Raw genomic sequence first — 20,703 nt, 5'->3', positions numbered from 1 at the left:
AACAGACGAAACCCAAATGGAAAACCAAATGAGACCAAGAGGAAAGGAAAAACCAGGCCATAAAGTAAAATAACAACAAAATAGATCTAGATCATCTCCAAAGAAAGCAAAGTAAAAAGGTCTGGTATTAATAGAAACATCTCTGCCTCTTCCTCAGCTCATTTTTAGCTTCGTCCCCCTCTCTGAGCGGCAAAACCCGCCCTTCAAAAGTTCAATTCTCCCTTCCCCATCCTTCTCCTCCATTTTTGTCACTCTCGACTCATATCTCCTTTTGGGGACATGTCGTGATAAAACACCAATCTGCTTTGTCTTTATCACCTTCGTGGGCAACATCATGCCCGAGACCGCTACCCCGAGCCGGGCCTGGCAACACCGCTTTGACGGGAAGCCAATCTCGTCGTAAGCATCTTTATAGACTTCTCGGGAAACGATGGCCGATGGCATCGACCCTATCAAGTGCTTCCCCTTTCTAATCCCATATCCCCCACAGGAATCCCGCCATCGCCGAACTCGATATCGAACGGAATGAGTTGGCCCACACGTGGAAACGGTTTATCAGCCTCCTCCTACCCCAGGATCAGGTGCAATGGGAGGAACGGCCACAGACGGTGCTCGACGTGCAGACCTTGCTCAGCAATATCAAGGCATTTTGGATGTCCCGCCCCCGACAACGGGTCTTTAGCGACTCCATGGGCTTGTGTGATCGACTCCTGCCGACGGTGAACACGCACGCGACCCTCCTGTCGACCCTCCCGGACTCGATGGCATATACCCCTTTGTTCTACGGAGTGCTTCAATCGGTGATCAAGGTGCGTGCATACCGACACACAAGGCTACGTGGCATTGCTAACCTCCGGTCAGGCGTCGTCACATTACCCCCGCGTAATGGAGGGCTTAGCTACTGCCCTCCTAAATATTCACGATGCTCTAGGTCTGCCCAGTGATTCTAGTCTAATGTCAGACGCCGTCCAACATATTACCAAAACCTATGCTCTAATATTCTTCTTTTTGACCGAATTCATGGACTGGTATGTGCGGAGGTCCACATGCCAGTTGCTGAACATGCATAGCCAGGATGTGTACTCGGAATTTCATCATCTGGTACTCTATATACAACTGCAAGCACACAATATTCCATGGCAACATTCCGAAATGGACGTCGACGAGGAGGAGGAGGACCCATATAGCGCTCGGGCACTGTGGGAGGAGTCCCGGCTGAGCCAAGTAGGACGCCGGGGAAAGGACCGTCGGATAGCGGCACAGAATACCATCACTCGCCGGCTCATTTGGGAGATTCAGCAAGACGCAGCGGAGCGCAATCGGTATAGGGAGGGCCGGGATCGGTTGTTGGCAGAGACATTGAGCTCCGTGCGCGAGCAATTGGAGCCAGTCAATGAACAGAGCAATGGCATTGTCTGCATAACCACGCCTCCTGCTCCGAATATAGGTAAAGTCATATCTGTCTGGAGCTCGTTTCACCATCTGACGTAATCTGACAGACACGTCCTCTTTTGAATGGTCGCGGGGATCCAAGCGCCGTCTCGCACGCCTTGAGATTCAAAGTTCATCCAAGCACCTCCAGGACTTCTTCGATAGTGATGATCAGATTTGCGACTTCGAACCCGACGCCAAGGTCGTCGCCGAGGGAAATATCGTCGCCTCTCTACAGCAATGGGCCACCAGTTCGCGATCTCAGGCTTTAGCCGTGGGCGGGACTCAACCTACTGCTTCTCTCGACCCGGTGGCTCTAATTTCAGCTTGCTATGCCTCCTTTGCACGGCAAGCTCGATTGCCCGTCGTCTCTCATTTCTGCGCCCTTCCTAGCCAGGAGGCCAAAGGGCTGAATCTCCAGGAGCAAGGCTTAGTTGCCCTCACCTACAGTATAATCCGGCAATTAGTCGACTGGCTTCCTCCTGTAGTCGACAGCGACGCTGTCCTGGATCTCAGCGCGGAGCGCTTTCGCCAACTAGACGGAACGCTCACTAGCTGGAAAGCCGCTCTATCGCTAGTCGACACCCTCTTACAATCTGCCCCACCACTGCTGGTCTTTATAATCGACGGCTTAGACGCCATCCACAACTCGTCTACTGATGGAGCAATCCGTGAACTCGTCCGCGTGTTGCTCACCCACACCCGGCGTCAGCCCCAAGGTGGTCTCAACGGGCAAGGCCCTACTCTCCTCCTGAAGGTACTCTTCACTGTTACCGGTAGACCGAGTGCCTTGATCGAGACAATGTCGGAACACACACTCATCCTCAGCGAATCCAAAACCAACGAACCCACGCCGTCCGAACCGGTCCTCACATCGGACATCGGAGCGGTCATGATGAATGCATGAATTGTCACGCCCAGTGCCGTTTACGAAATTCTTTTTCTGCTGTTTTTGGCTAAAAAACGTTTTTGAAGTTCAAGCATAGGTTTGCGTGGGTTGGGAATATTTGGATCTTATGAAACAGGCACCACACCACTTATTTATGCATGGGTGTTTGTGTCTTCTTCTACAGGCAAGGCTTTCCTGCGTTCGGCGTTCTCCTGTTGCTTTTTGGCGTCCGGGAGGACCGAATGGTTTATTTGGTTTATTTTTTTTTGTGCTTCGGTGGTAGTGGTAGACCTGTACTATACTGCTTGATAGCTGTGATACCCATCTAGGTCTAGGATTCATTTGCTATTCTTATTTTCGAACTTCCTCGTGCTGTTTAACGGAAACTCTTTTCCGCGTCGCATCTCGGCACTCCGTATAGCCGATCATAATGCGGGGAGCCGATGGACATTGGTTTCCGCCTCAAAAATTATTTAAACGGTTCACCGAATGCATCAATTGGGATATACGCATACACTTACCTCTATGCTGTAATACACACGATATACGCAATCATGAACGGCCACGGAGTTTCATCCCGTCTCTACTCCCCCTCCACCCCGCAACTCTCCGAGTTCAAAGACATTTGCTCGCGAACCACAGACCCTGTAACCTACCCACTAGCCAGCGAAGTCAAATCCAACATCCCCATCTACGACCTCGCCGCCCTCGAATCCACCGGCCTGACAGCAGACCTCATCAACCGCCTGCAAGATGAATGGCACCACATCCTCCACACAGGCCCAGGCGTCTACGTGCTCCGGTCCATGTACGCACCCGCGAAATACGAAACAACCCTAAACACCACCAACGCCGCCTTCAACGCGATCATCGCGCGCGAAGCCGCCCAATCAACCAAGAAAGGCGACCACTTCGCCGTCGGCGGCTCCAACGACCGCATCTGGAACTCCTTCTCAAAACACGCCCTGCAAGACCCATCCTCCTTCATCGACTACTACTCTAACCCGTGGCTCGCAGCCGTCTCCGAGTCCTGGCTAGGCCCGGCCTACCGCGTGACCGCCCAAGTCAACGCCGTGCACCCCGGCGGCGCCGCCCAGGAAGCCCACCGCGACTACCACCTCGGCTTCCAGGAAGAAGTCGCCTGCAAGCGCTACCCCGCCGCGACGCAGCTGACCTCGCAGTTCCTGACGCTGCAGGGCGCGGTCGCGCACAGCGACATGCCTATCTCGAGCGGCCCAACCCGCTTCCTGCCTTTCAGTCAGACGTACAAGTCCGGGTATCTGGCGTGGCGCAAGCCCGAGTTCCGCGCTTTCTTCCAGGAGAGCTATGTTGCGCTGCCGTTGAGCTTTGGCGACGGGTTGTTCTTTAACCCGGCGCTGTTCCATGCTGCCGGTGCTAACGAGATGGATCCCCAGAATGGGGGCTTCCGACGTGTGGCGAATTTGCTGCAGATTAGTAGTGCCTTTGGAAAGCCTATGGAGACGGTTGATTCCGTGCCGCTTGTGGATGCGACTTGGGATTTGCTGCTTGAGCGGTTCCGCGCTGCTGGCGGCGCTTTGGCGACCCAGGAACTTGACCCTGATACGCATTCGTTGCAGCAGAGGGAGGTTAGGGCTTTTGTACAGGCTGTTGCGGAGGGATATCCTTTCCCTACGAATTTGGATCAGAGACCGCCTGCGCTGAGTGGCATGGCGCCGGAGAGTGAGCAGGATATTGTGGTGAAGGGGTTGGAGGGTGGGTGGGATAGGAAGCAGGTTGTTGCTGCGCTGGAGAAGATCCATGTTGACTCGCGGGCGTAAAGCAGGGGTTTTTCATCCCTTGCGCTGACAGTATATACCAGTATAAATTAAATATATTACGTGTGATGCATCTAGAATCAGTCGTGTGTTCTTTTCCCCCGACTAACCGAGTCCTCCGTCACTAGTCAACTAGACTGTTTTGATCTCAAGCCACCCGCTGATGAGAGCTGCTCATTGGACGATCAGACCTCATCGCGTGTGGGGGTTGTAGTGGACCTGCATGTCGAACTTCGCGTTGGCGATCTTCTTTTGAGGACACGACACGGAGTTTGTGCATTCAATGTGGTATAAGAGATGGAGTAGTATAAGCGAAACGGGGACGGACAGGGTCTGCAGTACTCCGTGATCTGGAGTCGATCGGTCAGATACACAGACTAATCAAAAGCAACGAATGACGAGGCTGGAAAGATTCCACAGGGGGGAAGAAGGGGAAGATGGCGGTCTCACATTTTTACCCTGTTCCCCCCCAACGGGTCCTGATGAAACACGGCATGTTGGATGTGTCCATGGCGTTCGCGTTTTTTACTTTCAGTCTTCCTTAAGTCTCTACGCTTCCTTTCTTTCTTCCTCTCTCGCAACACTCTCTTGGGCCCTAGTCATTCATTTACTGTACATATGTACATATGTACATCTACGGCTTTGGTTTGATCTCTCGCTACTAACCAATTCGCCGATCCACATCTCCACCTACTTGTTGACCATTGACATTGGACGATCGACTACCGAGTTTACGCACACTGCGCACACTGGTCCGGGAATCATACGAACCCATAACTTGGCAGCTATCGCGAGAAAAAAAGTACAGCCGCGGAGGTTATTGGTTCGCCCGGCGAGGGGGAGGCAAAAAACAAGCAGCGCTACCAATAGTTCGTGTGCTATAACGGGACTATTTTTTTTTTTGCGTGTCTCCACCATAGACACGAAAGCCCCTCCGCAATCGAAACCACTGTCCTGGTTTAGGGGTGGGCCCGCATTGACGCAATAAAGGTCCTGTCTGCCTTCCAAGCTTCTCGCGATGGGACGTTCGAGTCTTTCCATCAGGCGACTGACGGCTCACCGATTTGAGCAGCTGCACGACATGCCGGACCATAGCAGCGGCAATGGGATGTTGAATCCCAACGACGTGACCATTGATATCCCTCTGACCGAGACGACTTCTCGTGGTCAAACGGGCGCCCGTAAATGGAACACCAATACCAGTGCCCAGGACTTCCACTCCCAGACCACGGAGAAGGCACCTATTGTTGGCCTTCACCGTGGTCCTGGTGGTAGGCGTCGCATGGATACAGAAATTAATGAAATAACCGGAAAGCCTGCTGAGTCGCCCGAGGACGGCACTATCAACCGTATGGGCCGTTTCTACCAAGCTGTCCTGAATTACTCCCTCGTCACTCGCTACCTGATTTATGTTATTCCAATTGCGGTTCTTATCGCCATTCCCATCATTGTGGGCGCTACGGCGGCGACGTACGCCAAAATTGGCGGTGTTCATATCTACTGGTTCTTCACGTGGATTGAGATCGTCTGGTTCAGTCTGTGGGTGTCCAAGCTCTTCGCCCGTTACGTTCCTTATGTCTTCCAGTTCTTGTGCGGTATCGTCAGCTCCGGTACCCGCAAGTATGCGCTTATTCTGCGTGCCCTCGAGACCCCTATTGCGCTTGTGCTCTGGGCTGTTATTTCCCTCGTGACCTTCTTGCCGGTTATGACATTGACTCCTGGTAAGAAAGCATCTGGCGACACGGCTCCCAAGTCGTGGGAGAAGAGTATCAAGAATATCTTGTTTGCGCTGCTCGTGTGCAGCCTCATCTTCTTGGCTGAGAAAGCTCTTGTGCAGCTCATCTCGATCAGTTACCACCGTAAGCAGTTCGATGCCAAGATCCAGATCTCCAAGCGCAATGTGTACTTGGTCAATCTCCTCTTCGAGGCTTCGCGCAATATGTTCCCCGTGTACTGCCCTGAATTCCAAGACGAGGACTCACTCCTTTTCGATTCCCTCCTGGTTCAGGCTTGCAATAATGGTGGCAAGCGGTCCTCCGCTATGCCCCTCCGCATGCTCCGTAATGTCGGCAAGAACGTTGGCCGTGTTGGCGACAAGGTTACCGCTGCTTTTGGACATGTGGCGTCGGAGCTGACTGGTAAGCAAGTCTTTAACCCGACTGCGACACATACCATGGTTATCGAGGCCCTTGAGCGCAAGCGCCATGCTGCTGCGCTGGCCCGCCGTATCTGGATGTCGTTTGTGGTCGAGGGCCGTGAAGCTTTGTACCTAGAGGACATCGTTGAGGTCCTGGGTGTTGAACACGAGGCTGAGGCCGAGGAGTGCTTTTTGGCTCTTGACAGGGACGGCAACGGTGATATCAGTCTTGACGAGATGGTCATGACCATCACCGAGTTTGGACGCATGAGAAAGGCCCTGAACCACAGTATGTACGACGTCGACCAGGCTATCCGTGTGCTGGACAACCTGCTTCTGTGTGTCGCTGGTCTGGTTGGTGTTCTTGTCTTCATTTCTTTCGTCACCACTGGATTCGGTACCGTCATTGCGGCTGGTGCCACTTCGCTGCTCTCTCTCAGTTTCGTGTTTTCCGTTACCGCTCAAGAAGTACTCGGTTCCTGCATCTTCCTTTTCGTTAAGCATCCTTTCGATATCGGTGACCGTGTCGAGGTCAGCGATAAGCCTTTCATCGTTGAGCGTATCTCACTTCTTTTCACTGTCTTCCGCAATGTTACCGATGCCCGCATCACGCAGGTGCCTAACAATATTCTGAACAGTCTCTGGGTTGACAACTTCACTCGTGCCAAGGCTATGCACGAACAGCTTGTCATTCCCGTTGCCTTCGACACCACCTTCGCTGAGGTTCAATTGCTGCGCACTGAAATGGAGCACTTTGTTCGCGACAAGGATAACTGCCGTGACTTCCAGCCGGATATTGACATCGAACTTGACGGCGTTGGTGATATGGACAAGCTCCAGCTGCGTGTTGACATCCGTCACAAGTCTAACTGGTCTAACGAGACTATTCGCGCTGCCCGGCGATCCAAGTTCCTGTGTGCGTTGGTCCTAGCCGTCCGCAAGATCCAGGTTCGCGCTCCAGGTGTTGCGCCTCCGGCAGCAGAGGATGCCGACGCTGCAGATGGCGATGACAAGGGTGATGATGCCGGCGCCGGTGCAGACGTAGGTCACCGCAAGTCTACCCAGCCCGGCGCGGCCGACTCCTCTAAGCCCGATCCCGGTGTCGCCGCTGCCGCTGCCACTGCCACTGCCACTGCCGCCGGAGTTATCCTCGACCACGAGAATACAGCCCAGTCGACAGGCTACGACCAGGATCGAGCAGGAACAGTCACCCACCGCGGCTCAACCCAGACCAACGCCACCCAGACCAATGCTGAGCGCGAAGCCGCCATCGTCGAACTGCTCAACGCGCGCTCCCCAACTGTCGACATTGGCCGCGACCACTACAACGGTCACGAGCCCGCCCTCCACCGCACTGCCAGCAACGCCTCCCACCAAACCCATCTAAACGTTCCCCACGGAAGCGAAGGCATCAACCGTGGCCTGTCAACCGGCCACCGCAAGGCCGGCGATCGCGCCTCCTTCCAGGAGCAGGATACACACCCCGCGCTTAGAAACCCCCAAGCCCCTCTCTCTCCAGTGCCCGCCGGCATGACCCCATCCTCAAGCCAAGTTCCCATCCTCGAGACCCCCAAGCCCGGCTCCCGTGGCAGCGCCCGCTACGAGCCGCGTCCTCACGCAAGCCAGGACGAAAAGAGCACCATCCAGATGCTAGGCTCCCCCGACCCCAACCGCTTCGACGGCTACTACTTCCACGACACGGGGTACAATCAAATTCCGCTCGGCGGCTACAGCGCTGAGAACACACCGGGACGCGACCGTCGCGACTCCAACCCGAACATCTCCAGTGTGACGGCTTCCAGCAATTACCAACTCTCTGACCGTTATGACCCCGCCTCGTCGCCGTCCATCTACTCCCCGCCTCAGCCTCAGCCGACGGTCCCACAGCAGGCTGTGACCTACAATACTGCTCCGCTGAGGAAGAAGGAGAAGTCTCCTTATGGGGAGCATGAGGCTTGATCGTTTTCTATCTTTGTTTTTGTACTGACCCTCTCTCCTTGATTTCACATTCTTGAGCTGCATCTTTTGCATCTTTGCATCTTTTGCATCTCCTTTTTCTTCTTCTTGGTTGTTCATATTATGTGTGTGATGTATATAGATTCTTTCCTTTGCGTTTTTGAGCCGCATAAAAATTCTCTCTCCTCCCCTTTCGTGGTATGCGGCTATGAACCTATGCTATTCTCGATTTTTGGGCATTTAAAATCAAATCTACTTTCCTTTTTTTTCATGATGATTCCATTGGTGCTCAAATTGGCTATGCTACATGCCGATGACTCTGACAACAGAGACAATAGGCAAGTGGCATTGGAACAGAAAAGAAAGCTGAGACTATCCTCCATATCAAAAGAAAGCTGTGATATAATACTTAATACTTCCAGAGAAACCCATGATTGAAACGCCCCAAAATATCGAGCAGAGAAACAGATCATATTCCCATAATCTAACACATCGAATACAAAGTGATATAATACAAGTTTGACTACTCCGTAAGTCTGGGCAAAATCGAGCTAGCCACGCCATCCAATCTCATCTTGCAATCCTATTTATTTCCAGTCTCCTTCCACGGATATCCAACAGGATCATCCTTCCGCGTCCAGATCTTAGTCTTCCTCTTATTAACCACATGCTCAACAAACACCTCGCGCGTGTACTTGGCCTTGTACTTGCGGATCCAGCGCGGGTCCCAAAGTTCGCTCGCGATGCCTAAATCCTTGCAGCAGCGCACGAGCGCGTTTGACCGGCAACCCTCTGTAGCGGTGGGGATACCGTCGGGGGAGAAATAGTCTTGTTCGCCGCGGGCGACGGAGACGAGGCTAGAGTGGAGATGTTAGCTAAGTGTTTGAGTTTTCTTGTTCCAGTTCTACTTTCCCAATACAGCCTGTGATGATTCAAAATCAAGACTGTAGACCGGATTGCATGTAAAAGAAAGGAAAATGTAAATGCGCTTACCGTCCATTACAAACAAGAGCATACTCCCTCGTCACCGTCTTAGGCGTAACGATACTCTCACTCCGCGGCACGAGACCCCACCCGCCAGGACCGAATGCGCGATTAAGAATGCGTCGGTATTTGATCTCCGGCAAGTAGAGGATACCATCGGGCTTGATCTCGACCTCGTCTGGCTCCGTCTCCGCCAGCAGGATATCGGCCGCTTCTTTGGGGAACGGCTCAGCAGACAGGCCGTGGAAGGATCGCGTCCAATCGATTCTCTCTTCGGCTGGGCGCTCAAGCTCGAGTGGTTTGTCTGATAGGCCTGTTTTGGAGATGTTTTCGGTTGTTGCGCGGCTGGGGGTTGCGCCTGGGAGGCGGGATGCGGGGACGCCTGTTGGGATGGGTGTTGAAGATGATGGGGTGGGCTTTGTGGCGGGCGTTGCTGGTGTTGGTGTTGGTGCGGGTTTGGCGGTGTTCTGGTTTTTGGTGGTGTAGCTGATTGCTCTTCTGGTCATCGGGCTGGAGAGCTGGCTGATTCTCATGTTAGGGGCTCTTGAAGAGCGCGAAGGTTGTGTCGCATTTTGAAGGGTCTCAATTGCGCGCCAGGACCGGATACGAAGAGGAGCAGACATCGTGGCTTGTATTGTTGATAGCGGCAGGTGGATGGAGGTCTCGCGAGAAAGCATATATTGGGTCACGTGATATGGATTTGATAGCTTCGTTCTGTCAATGTTGGAATAATCGGGTGAATATTGAGTGGAATTGATTGCAGAGACTATTTGAACATGGTATTATAGGTAGAGTACATTATGCGTCTTTGGTCTGTGTTCGCTGGTCGTTGCCCTGGCGCTTCCAGCACTCGCGGAAAGCTTCCATCTGTGTTGACTAGAGTCAGTATGATCTGGGTAATTGTAGCTATTTGCTGTTCCTTCAATTCGTTGAACTTTGGAAGTTGTATGATGGCTATTGCAGAACTGGCCCTCAATGGCTTTAGGTGGAATGATATATGTTCAGTTCGGTGGATTTTATAGCTCACCTCTTTTTTGCATTCACGCCAGTCCTTCTTTGCGTAGTAACAGTCATTCATCTTATCCTGCTCAGCTGATATGTATTAGTATAGCATTTGTGACTCGAATTGAGTATAAGTTACTATGGCAGCCTGTGCTGAAAATCCGCTTATCCCTGCCATTGCAGTTAGCACCACGCAGACCAGAGACCAGAAACCAAATAAAGGGCCTCACCAATCATCCGGCTCATCGTCATCATCCGGAACAACAGTTGTCTTCTCCGCGTTGTTCGACATGGTTGAGGTATAGCAAGAAAAGTTGGAGAAAGGCGGTTGGCCTCGGCGGAAGATGGAGAACTATGCTTATCGCATGATCTGCCTTCACCACAAAACAACAATGGCAACGCCAACGGGCAACAACGCCAAGTTCAGTGGCAAAAGGCTGAATGTCCTAGTTTATTCCGGTTCGCTCACTTTACTCGGTCTGGCAGCTCACTTGGTCCCGACTGACGACATCTCGATAGGAAATGGAACCACCGTTGACTCAGTCCGTCACTGCCTCTACACCCTCCGCCGCCTACTCGCTCACCGCTATGCCGTCATCCCTGTAACGGGCGATATGCTCCTCAATGAGCCATGGATGACTACGTGTGCTATGCTGGTCATGCCCGGCGGTGCGGATATGGGGTACTGTCGCACACTCAATGGTGCGGGGAATCGGCGCATCGCACAATTTGTCCGTAATGGCGGGCGGTACCTCGGCATGTGTGCTGGTGCCTACTACGGAAGCAAAAGGTGTGAGTTTGAGGTCGGCGATAAGACAATGGAGGTTGTTGGGGATCGCGAATTGGCTTTCTATCCGGGCATCTGTCGGGGCGGGGCATTCCCAGGCTTCGTTTACCACAGCGAGGCGGGAGCACGTGCTGTGGAAATCAAAGTGGTCAAGGGAGCTTTGAACATTGGCACCGTGCCAACCAACTTCCGGTCGTACTATAATGGCGGCGGTGTGTTTGTTGATGCGCTGTCGCTCGCAGATAAAGGGGTAGAGGTTCTTGCGAGCTATACTGAAAAATTGAATGTCGACGGAGGGGATGGTACGGCTGCTGTTGTCTACTGCAAAGTCGGTGATGGAGCAGCAGTTTTAAGCGGACCTCATCCTGAGTATGTTTTGGATTTCAATTGGGAGGATTAAGTCACTGACTTGTGACTAGATTTGCGGCTGCTAATTTGGACCCGAAGGAGGGCGGTCCTGAATATGCGGACTTGGTGGCGGCTATCGCTGCCGATGACAAGGAACGAACGGACTTCTTGAAGGCTTGCCTGTCCAAGCTTGAACTTGAGGTCACGCAGGACACGACAACAGTGCCTTCACTGTCATCCTTGCACATGTCTGGAGTCGATGCCGATGGTCCCATGGATATCCTGTCGGGTCTTGGAGCTGCATTTACCCAAGAGGGTCATACTGAGTATCTCAAGGATGACCACGATACGTTCCGCATCGAACGCCCTGGAACATGGAATCTGGGTGAACTAGAAGAAGCACTCCCCGCAAGATCCTCGGAGTCTACCGATGGTATCATTGATTACCAGGCAATCATTAAGCGACTTGTGTTCCACGATGATATACCATCTTCGAAACTGACTCCATACTTCAACCACCATGCATTCTATTCCCACCTCCGCCAATACCAATCCGACTCCAAGGGAGACGCCACAACATTTGGCTCTAATATTCTATATGGAGAGGTAGTGACTAGCACGAACACACTTCTTGAAAAGTAAGCATTTGGTCAATATCTGCATTTGGTCGGCTCTAACAATCAGCAGGAACACGAAGCTGCTCCGTCAGTTGCCGCAAGGTTTTACGGCTACCGCTACAGCACAAATTGCTGGACGCGGACGCGGATCCAATGTCTGGGTCTCACCAGCAGGTTCTCTGATGTTTTCAACTGTGGTGCGACACCCAATGGACAAGATTCAGACGGCACCTGTTGTGTTCCTTCAGTACCTATCAGCCATGGCAGTAGTCCGGGGAATCAAGAACTACGCCAAAGGCTACGAGAAGATCCCGATTAAACTGAAATGGCCGAACGATATTTGTAAGTGCGATGGCTTATCTTATTACTATGGAGTGTTTACTGATAGATCTCTACAGATGCACTGGATCCAGATGACCCCGAACAGAAACGGTACACGAAGATCTGCGGCATTCTTATCAACTCCCATTTCATGTCAAACGAGTACATCTCCGTCGTCGGTGTCGGTCTCAATGCCACCAACGCCTCTCCGACAACCGCCTTGACCACCCTCGCCGCACGCTACGCGTCCCCGGGAGCTGCTGCCGCTTCACCTGTCATGCTTGAGAGGCTCCTGGCTCGTATTCTGACTACGTTTGAAAGTTTGTATACCCGCTTCTTGCGCACAGGCTTCGATCGAGCCTTCGAGGCGATGTATTATGAAGACTGGCTGCACATGCACCAGATTGTCACGCTGGAGGAGGAGGGCGGTGCTCGCGCTCGCATTCAGGGTATCACGCGTGATTTTGGTCTTCTGCTAGCCGAAGAGTTGGGGTTCAATGATCGTCCGACGGGACGTGTGTGGCAGTTGCAGAGTGATAGTAACAGCTTTGACTTCTTCCGTGGGCTGGTGAAGCGGAAGGTGTAGATCAAACCAAAACAGATAAATAGGTCGAGATATCCATGTCTATAACTACTGGTTCATACGTGTGATTTTGCTCATCAACATCTTTAAAAAAAATTTAATTGTAGATCAACAGACTTAAGCGGGAACTCCTTTGAAGATTGTCCCTAGGTATGAAAATCACTTGCCGTGCGAGGGACCAGCCAGACAGAAGGCATGTTATCGTCGTCGGTAGCCGCGAATCATAGACTTTGTCCCTGTCTTTGGAATGAGAGGTCTCATCAATCGAATGTTCTCCGATATAAGCCCTCTTCTCAAATAACTCCCCATTCGGATATTATATAGCGATCCAATGTGTATAAAGACGTTAAATATGCAGTCCAAAAAAAAGTGCGTAGTATAGGATACAATGTCAAGGCATCGATTCAGCCCATGCGACCCATCGTCGGATACACTCATCCACCCTCCTTAGCGACTCCTTCTCCGCCTCGACCTCGAACCACTCCCGATGCTCCTTCCCACACTCGGGACACTGCCCTAAATCCTGTATACGCTGAGCCGCTAGCTCAAGGTGAATGAGTCGTTCCACGCGATGCACATGCGGGACTTTCCTTCCCGGTACTAAAGATGCGCTATCCTGGCTAGGGTGGGATGGCGTGTAAGGATAGTAACGGATCAAGGTCAAGTCATATGAGCACTGTTTACTCCATTCAGCAAGCCGACGGTGCACATTGCTCGTGCGTCCAATTTTCAGCCTGAGCGTTCCCGGCTTGGTTGATGTCGGGTTGGAGGCGAGAGCGTTCATGTCTTGTGCTGCACGGATTGCGTCGCTGACACTGCGTGGCTGGGTGGGTGGGCGGAGGCTGTTGCTGCTTTGTGGGGCCTGCGGTAGTAGAGAAGATGCTATGTCTCGCGCTACCGCAGATTCAGCGCTCCGTTGTGTGGTAGTCGTCGGGGGTGTCAACCAGAACATGTAGATATAGCCTTCGTCGTCGGCGCTGGATATTGGTTTGGCCAGTTCTGCAATAAGAATGGATGCTGTCTGTGGGGGAACCGTAGACGGGATCCACGATGATAAGGGCCTGTCTGACAAAGATGGTGGCACTTGCGCATGCTGCGGCCTTCCGGCTGTGGCGGGCAGTGCGACATTTTGATTTGAAGAAGGCGGAACGCCATAAGCCGGGCGAGGCGGTCTCGGCTGAAATGAGGTCGGCTTGTCATCCTCGCCGCTGTCCTCTCCGATCTGAAAGCAGCAGCAAAATGTGTGTTTCCTTCGCCGACGCTTTTCACTGGGCCTACTTTGATATGTATGGGGAGGCTTTGGCTTCGAGGAGACTGGATCGTTTATCTGGAGTACACCCAGTCGATCCAATAATGTATCGATGCTTGTCCTTGTCTTGACCGGGGTGATGCCATTCGTAGGTGGATTCGCCGAAGTATCTTGGTCTTTGTGCTGCCAGCAGTACAAGGATGCTGCATCTATAGCTTCTTGGCGAGGATCCCTCTTTCGGGGGTTAGGAGCAGGTGATGGATTTGGAGATGCCAAAGAGCGGCGGCAGGGCCGACCTTGGGAAGTGATGCCTCTACATGTTGTCGCTGGGTTTCGAGAATCTGAGCGAGGAAGCAAAGATTCTGGAGTGTTTGGAATTTGAGGCATATATGAGATGAGATCAAGTGAAAGAATGGTATATGTTGTAGATTGCTGCGACGTGAACTTAAAATGAGAAAGAAACCATTGGGGAAAAGGAAAGGACACTAGGCTATGAATTGCGGTGAGCTTCCAAAATTCAGCCCAGAGGCTACATATTCTCCACTTGGACCACGTCAGTGGGACGCTGGGCAGCTGGGAATAGGAGACTTTGTTGTTTTTGGTGATCGATTGCACCGCCACAGTGAGGCGGTGTTGGAAGTGGCTGTGCTCATGCTCATTGCCTCGGCATACTTGTACTTGATTCCTTTCATTCAGTGTACTCCGTATGCTTCAATGATTGACCTAAAGATAAAACTTCAATATGTCTTATGTTAATATCTTTCAAACCAGGCCAGTGCTTGATTCTCCGCTTCATCGGCCTGTCTACTGGCATCTTCCTGAAGGAAATCAGCCCTGACACAGAAGCCATGGCCAGCGCCCTCATAAACCACCACTTCTCCCTTTCCAGTACCGGACTCGCTGAGGAAGACTTGTTTGATCTGCTCAATGTGCGGAGGTTTCACGACCATATCTTTTTCTGCAAGCGCAAAGCTTACAGGGATTCTGATTTTCTCGATCTCGCTAGGAATCTCGAGAAAGCTCGGGTGGCCCGTAAATCCAGCATTAAGCAGTGGTTTTCCATTTGAAGCCGTGTCTGCTCCGGCAGCTAGATTGACGATATACTTTCCACCCCAGCAGAAACCAGCTCCGTAGATAGGAACCTCAGCACCTTCGTTCTCGCGTACGGACTTGAAGAAGTCCCTGATGATAGGCCATGTCACGCCGAACGTATTGTAGTACATAAAGGGCACCATTCCTGTCAGCATTGAGGCTAGATAGTATCTATAGCTTGGATTAGTGGCAAGCCCGATCCGGGCGATGTTTTATCGACTTACGGCTTGATAAGCCAAGTTGTGAGTCCGCTGGTATTGAACAACTCTTTTGTTGCAGACAGCATACTGACCGGGGCCGCATGTCCTGATATTATACTTAACGAGTTATCCTTGGGGATGACACTAGGACATACCGTTCATGAAATCAGGTAGATAAACGAGGTACTTCCCCTTTTCCGCGTAGTTATCGGCCAGGATTCGGTTGTGTTGAACAAAAGAGAGGCTGTTTTGTATGGTACGAGCAGTAGGATACTGGACCAAAGGGTAAAATGAGTGTAATTGTGAAAAGGAGGGTTCTCCTCCGAGATCTATCTTGGTGTGTGTTTACATAATCGCTACACGTGGCTGCTGACTACTAATACACCACCAGATGTAAGGAATGTACGGAAGTGCGTCATTTCTGGTCGACAGGTTGTTCACAAACTCCCACCCGAAGGCGTCAGGCACTATGATGATAATACCCCGGTGAGGTACCTCATTCAGAGGTTTGGTCGTGTAGGCTTGTAAGCCATGGAGAGAGGTGACTTCACCACGGGGAGTGCCTTGATGGATATTCCCACTAAAACAATTGGGGCACGACATGCTGCGATGAGAGTTAACTATGATAATTGCAGGATGTGAAGTGCGAGACTCCAAGTACTTAGAGATTACCCCGCCCTGCCCCGATCGCACTAAACCGGATTAGGTCGGGGTTGATATAGATCATCAATACGAGATGACAGTTCACCCAACATCAATACTAGTGATCTCGGGGGCCTTAGGCCTCCGGATAGTCATTGCGGAGTGAAGTGACTGGTTCCAATTTCCGAGGCCACGTAGTAATTAGAGTACAGGGGGAGAACAGTAGACAACTCTCCCCGCACGGAGTCTAGAACCGTCAGAACGCTCTCTCTTTTTGGCTACTCGACAAGATTGGTACTAATAGGTCTCTCAATTGCTAGCGTGCGAGCTAAATAGCTTAAAGAACACGAGTAGCCGTATCTAGCGAATGGGGATTGGGTTGCTTGGCGAGAACCGGGTATGTACTTTGCTCTATCAGGTGGGGGCTTCCTATTTCAGCCGCTTTAATGAGGGCGCTTAGAGTCAGCTGACTCAGAGTAGATTTCAGTCCGCCCGGAGATAGTCACGTGATGTATTAGTCAGGCCCTTGAGAACCCCTGGGGCCCCGGGCCGTGCGTTGCCCACCCGGATTACTTAATTGGAGTTTGATCAGAGACATCTACTGACTCATAAGAAAACAGGGACTTACGCAGTGGAAATGAGACGAAGAAGCAAAAACGCACTCGATCTAGAAGGCAGATAATCGCCGAGGAAGGCCTCTCAGTTCAAGAAGCTTCTGAATTGATCACTGGGCGGGTAGAAGCAAATGAAACCGGGTTTACAACCACGTGCAAAACACTCCCGGAATATACAACATACAGATTGCCAGGACGAGAATGAGAGACATGTCCAGATCGATCTCATATTTAGTTTTATTTAATCTAATAGCGTTTGGTTGAGATAAATGCATTTGAATTTGGGAACCTAGGTATACGAGGCTGATTCGGCTCTCTGCATGTCTGTCTTTGGAAAAAAGAAGCGATTTTAGCGGAGATGCTTCTTAAGAAAGGTAAACACTAGCTGTTTCAAGTTATTAACTGAGGGGCCAACTAAGTAATTTACTATAGAAAAGCCGCACTAAGAAATCCTAATAAATTAGGGTTCTTCTGGTAGCGATCTCTGTGAAGTGCAGCCTGCGGAACCTTCCGCATTTAATGTAAACCCGCAATACTATAAAGAAGCCAGGGTCTCCTGAATGAAGACTACCACCTTTTTAAGCCCTTCAATCATCTTTGCATCTTCTCCTAGCATCTTCTCCTAGCATCAGTCGCAATGTCTCTCCCTCCTGCCGAAAAGCTCCTCTCTTGCTCTCAGGAAGAATAGTCCGTATTTCACCATCACTCCCACCGCTGCCACTGAGGTACAAAAAAGCTGACTATACCTTGGCATCACAGTTCGCGACAAGTATGAGTCTGCGAAAGAGACCATTGAAGCCAACATATCGAAATCACTCGGCGTACCATGGACAATTGAAGTGAACCCTCTCGCATTGTATCCTTACGCGGACTCGTCTTACGCCAAGGATGACATGGGTGCGATGATTGTGGAGTAAGCTCACACCTCGTATCGGCACCAGTGGATAGTGCTGATCTTCTACATAGATACTTCAACAGTGCCGCGTCTCACCTGAACAACGTTGACGAGTTCGCAAAGACCGAGATCAACAAGTTGGCCCCCAACCATGTCCTGTCATTGGAAGTCGACAGCACGCTTGACCTTAAATACAACGGCGTTAATTTCAACGATGGCAAGTTACGAATTGTCGTCACCCCGAAGGGGCTTGGTGTCAACATAAATTCTGCCCTAAAGAGCGACAATATGAAGCTAGCACTCAATGAAGCTGCTGCCAAAGCTGGCGGCCAGGATGACATCAGCTACATTGCTCGTGACAACATTGGCAAGAAATATGATCCAGTCATCACCAATGTGAAGAATCGGCTGGAGCAACTTTTTGGTCAACCATTTGAGCTTCTCCCGAACTTTGAAGACAACTTCGTCAAAGTGAAAACGGAGAGTCAAGTCCCAGGCACAAAGCTGCCGGAAAGCTGGGAAACAAACTTTGGCTCTACGGCTCTAGAATACTTCGAGTCGTTAGCTACATATCTTGATCGGAACGACTTTGGCAAAGATGATTTGCTCAAAGAAGGATTCCTCGAGTCCGTCGACAAGAGTAAGGTCGCACTGCGTGTGGTGGACAAGCTTGAAGGGTCCAGCAACTACAATGAAGCTAAGATCGAGGATGGGGTGCTATATCTGCAGACCAAGGCAGGTACTTGGGGTGTGAATACAAATCAAGCATCCCAGAAGATTGTGGATCTCCTATAGGCACCACAAAACAAATACATATCTATCCAGCTTGGTAGAATTTATATTTAACTATGCAATATACTTTATAATCTCTTTTATAGCTTAGTGCCCATGTTCACATGAACCGCCTTAGTCTGGCTATATGCCTCCAGACCCGCCTCTCCCAACTCGCGTCCAATGCCACTCTGCTTCACACCACCGAAAGGAATGCGCGGATCACAGTCTTGGCTACTGTTAATCCAGACCATACCGGACTCAATCTCGGCGGCCACACGGTGAGCACGCTCCAAATCCCGCGTGAAGACAGACGCACCTAGGCCGTAAGTGCTATCGTTGGCCCGACGAATAGCTTCTTCCTCAGTATCAAAGGGGAAAATCACGACGACAGGACCAAAGACTTCTTCGCGAGCGATGCGCATAGAATCCGTTGCATTGACAATAACGGTAGGTTGAACAAAGTACCCATTCTTGATCTTCTCGTCAGTCGGCGTGTAGGCAGCACCGCCAGTGAGAACAGTAGCTCCTTCGCTCTTGGCGATTTCAAAGTAGGAGAGGATGCGCTCATATTGCGCACGTGTCACCTGCGGCCCGTGGGAGACTGTCTCGTCCCACTGGTCACCGATCTTCATACTCTCCACCGTCGCCTTGTAACTAGCAGTGAAGGCTTCGATGATATCGCGGTGGACGAAGATCCGCGAGGTGGCGGTACAGATCTCGCCTTTGTTGGACATGATACCGCCGTGCGACCACTTGACCGCTTGCTCCATATCCGCATCCGGGAAAACCAGCAACGGGGACTTGCCGCCTGTTTCGAGCGTGATGTTCTTGAGAGTGCCGGCGGCCATCTTCATAATCTCCCGGGCGGTTATTGTTGATCCTGTGAAAGCGACCTTGTCGACCAATGGGTGGGAAACGAGCGCGGCGCCGGCCTCGCGCCCGTAGCCGTTGACGATGTTTACCACACCCGGGGGAAATCCGGCCTTTTTGATCAAAGTACCGAGAATGAGAGCGCTAAGAGGGGTCTGCTCGGCCGGCTTCAGAACAATTGTGTTTCCACATGCTAGTGCAGGGCCAAGCTTCCAGGTGGCCATTGAAAGGGGGTAGTTCCATGGAATGATCTGGCCAACTACTCCAATGGGCTGGCGGATTGTGTAGGCGAGCTTTCGAGATGTCGTGGTGATGGTTTGACCAAAGGTCTTATCAGCCCAGCCGCTGTAATAGCGAATTGTCGAGATTGCCTCGGTGAGATCATCATTGAGGGCGACATGGTAGGGTTTTCCTGAATTGAATGAGCAAATTGACTTTTCTGAGTGATTTACAGACATACCATTATCCCAAGCTTCAATAGACGCGAATAACTCTCTGCTCTCTTCCATCAGATCAGCGAGTCGGGCCATTAACTGTCCTCGCTCTGTCGCGGGAAGTAATTTCCATGAGGGGTGGACCAGCGCCGCTCTGGCAGCCTTCACGGCGCGGTCGACATCTTGGGCGCTTGCTGCTTGAACGGTGGCAATGGGTTTATCGGTACTTGAAAATAGTTAGTGATATGTACAACAGCGATTTCGATAATGACATACGCGGGGTCAAGAGAGGTGATGGTCTGGCCTCCTGTAGCGGATACAATTTCATTGTTAATGAATAGACCAGTGGGCTGTCTGTATTTGTGCCCGTTAGGCGTATATATATCAATGAAGAGGCTCATTTTGTGAGTTAAACAGTTTTCAGAGATTCCAACTCTCGAGGCGCGTGGGGTATGATATAGTACATTTCTCCAATAAGGTTAAGCCCATTCAGGCAAGTCCTTCCGATATACTCTCCGCGGATGTTTGAGGTTAGTGGATCCGAGATCGAATGATAGAATAGTTAACTATCGTCAATTTCTCTTAATCGTAGTATTTTCAATTATCTAATTATTCCATAGCCATCTCTCATGTCAGATCAGGGAGTCATGTTTAGCCCTAATGCGCCACTCGGAGCTTGTATTTTTCTCTCGGCTCTGTTTGGCTGAATATGTATGTCGCGAGACTAATTCGGTACGCTTCAGATATGAGGTTAATACAATCAAAAGAAAACAAACTAACAAGCTCAATATAACCGAAAAGTGACAAATATATTGTTCTGCTGCCAAAATATGATATGGCGCACTGGCGGCTATCCATGGATACACTGCCGTAGTAGTAATCCAGGTACTTTGGGTAATTTTCTGCCAGTCTAAATCCAGGCATAATAAGGCAGATATCAGACACCAACCCTGCAAGCTAGAGTATTTGGGCTGTGGCCGCTCTGCCCCTTCGCAGTTTATGCTTAAAACACTGTGCGAGGACTGAGAATATGTCAAGTTGATTCATCTATTCTAAGTGGCTACTACACATCTGCGCGAAGA

The 20,703-nt window shown here is 51.1% G+C and overlaps 10 protein-coding genes across 10 annotated transcripts; 5 read left to right on the top strand and 5 right to left on the bottom strand.

The window, feature by feature from the left end:
* Positions 1 to 157: 157 nt before the first annotated feature.
* On the top strand, positions 158 to 2,338 carry N7518_007637 (uncharacterized protein; the record flags this gene model as incomplete). The annotated part of the gene is made up of 4 exons (XM_057188564.1): positions 158 to 399; positions 491 to 809; positions 862 to 1,447; positions 1,500 to 2,338. Coding segments are annotated over 4 exons (1,986 nt in total), but the record flags the coding sequence as incomplete, so codon positions are not given.
* Positions 2,339 to 2,874: 536 nt separating this feature from the next.
* N7518_007636 (phytanoyl-CoA dioxygenase family protein) lies at positions 2,875 to 4,119 on the top strand (the record flags this gene model as incomplete). The annotated part of the gene is made up of 1 exon (XM_057188563.1): positions 2,875 to 4,119. The coding sequence occupies one exon, from the start codon at positions 2,875 to 2,877 to the stop codon at positions 4,117 to 4,119; it is 1,245 nt and encodes a 414-aa protein (XP_057040266.1).
* Positions 4,120 to 5,134: 1,015 nt separating this feature from the next.
* N7518_007635 (serine/threonine protein kinase) lies at positions 5,135 to 8,212 on the top strand (the record flags this gene model as incomplete). Its single annotated transcript, XM_057188562.1, has 1 exon — positions 5,135 to 8,212. The coding sequence occupies one exon, from the start codon at positions 5,135 to 5,137 to the stop codon at positions 8,210 to 8,212; it is 3,078 nt and encodes a 1,025-aa protein (XP_057040265.1).
* A 580-nt stretch (positions 8,213 to 8,792) lies between these two features.
* On the bottom strand, positions 8,793 to 9,816 carry N7518_007634 (putative mitochondrial genome maintenance protein Mgm101; the record flags this gene model as incomplete). The annotated part of the gene is made up of 2 exons (XM_057188561.1): positions 8,793 to 9,066; positions 9,203 to 9,816. The coding sequence occupies 2 exons, from the start codon at positions 9,814 to 9,816 to the stop codon at positions 8,793 to 8,795; spliced, it is 888 nt and encodes a 295-aa protein (XP_057040264.1).
* A 175-nt stretch (positions 9,817 to 9,991) lies between these two features.
* N7518_007633 (uncharacterized protein) lies at positions 9,992 to 10,487 on the bottom strand (the record flags this gene model as incomplete). Its single annotated transcript, XM_057188560.1, has 4 exons — positions 9,992 to 10,060; positions 10,221 to 10,285; positions 10,335 to 10,366; positions 10,426 to 10,487. The coding sequence occupies 4 exons, from the start codon at positions 10,485 to 10,487 to the stop codon at positions 9,992 to 9,994; spliced, it is 228 nt and encodes a 75-aa protein (XP_057040263.1).
* A 100-nt stretch (positions 10,488 to 10,587) lies between these two features.
* Positions 10,588 to 12,854, top strand: N7518_007632 (biotin--[acetyl-CoA-carboxylase] ligase BPL1; the record flags this gene model as incomplete). The annotated part of the gene is made up of 4 exons (XM_057188559.1): positions 10,588 to 11,351; positions 11,402 to 11,968; positions 12,018 to 12,289; positions 12,346 to 12,854. 4 exons carry the CDS (start codon positions 10,588 to 10,590, stop codon positions 12,852 to 12,854), a joined length of 2,112 nt encoding a protein of 703 aa, XP_057040262.1.
* Positions 12,855 to 13,242: 388 nt separating this feature from the next.
* Positions 13,243 to 14,487, bottom strand: N7518_007631 (uncharacterized protein; the record flags this gene model as incomplete). The annotated part of the gene is made up of 1 exon (XM_057188558.1): positions 13,243 to 14,487. One exon carries the CDS (start codon positions 14,485 to 14,487, stop codon positions 13,243 to 13,245), a length of 1,245 nt encoding a protein of 414 aa, XP_057040261.1.
* A 365-nt stretch (positions 14,488 to 14,852) lies between these two features.
* On the bottom strand, positions 14,853 to 15,995 carry N7518_007630 (dienelactone hydrolase family protein; the record flags this gene model as incomplete). Its single annotated transcript, XM_057188557.1, has 3 exons — positions 14,853 to 15,352; positions 15,417 to 15,498; positions 15,888 to 15,995. The coding sequence occupies 3 exons, from the start codon at positions 15,993 to 15,995 to the stop codon at positions 14,853 to 14,855; spliced, it is 690 nt and encodes a 229-aa protein (XP_057040260.1).
* A 1,546-nt stretch (positions 15,996 to 17,541) lies between these two features.
* Positions 17,542 to 18,338, top strand: N7518_007629 (uncharacterized protein; the record flags this gene model as incomplete). Its single annotated transcript, XM_057188556.1, has 2 exons — positions 17,542 to 17,561; positions 17,615 to 18,338. The coding sequence occupies 2 exons, from the start codon at positions 17,542 to 17,544 to the stop codon at positions 18,336 to 18,338; spliced, it is 744 nt and encodes a 247-aa protein (XP_057040259.1).
* A 77-nt stretch (positions 18,339 to 18,415) lies between these two features.
* On the bottom strand, positions 18,416 to 20,022 carry N7518_007628 (aldehyde dehydrogenase ALDH; the record flags this gene model as incomplete). The annotated part of the gene is made up of 3 exons (XM_057188555.1): positions 18,416 to 19,599; positions 19,648 to 19,847; positions 19,898 to 20,022. 3 exons carry the CDS (start codon positions 20,020 to 20,022, stop codon positions 18,416 to 18,418), a joined length of 1,509 nt encoding a protein of 502 aa, XP_057040258.1.
* Between the last annotated feature and the right edge of the window lie 681 nt (positions 20,023 to 20,703).

Source organism: Penicillium psychrosexuale (assembly GCF_028828465.1).
Source record: "Penicillium psychrosexuale strain IBT 29551 chromosome Unknown utg000004l, whole genome shotgun sequence".
NCBI classification, from domain to species: Eukaryota; Fungi; Ascomycota; class Eurotiomycetes; order Eurotiales; family Aspergillaceae; genus Penicillium; species Penicillium psychrosexuale.
This window is presented reverse-complemented; position numbering and strand designations above follow the sequence as displayed.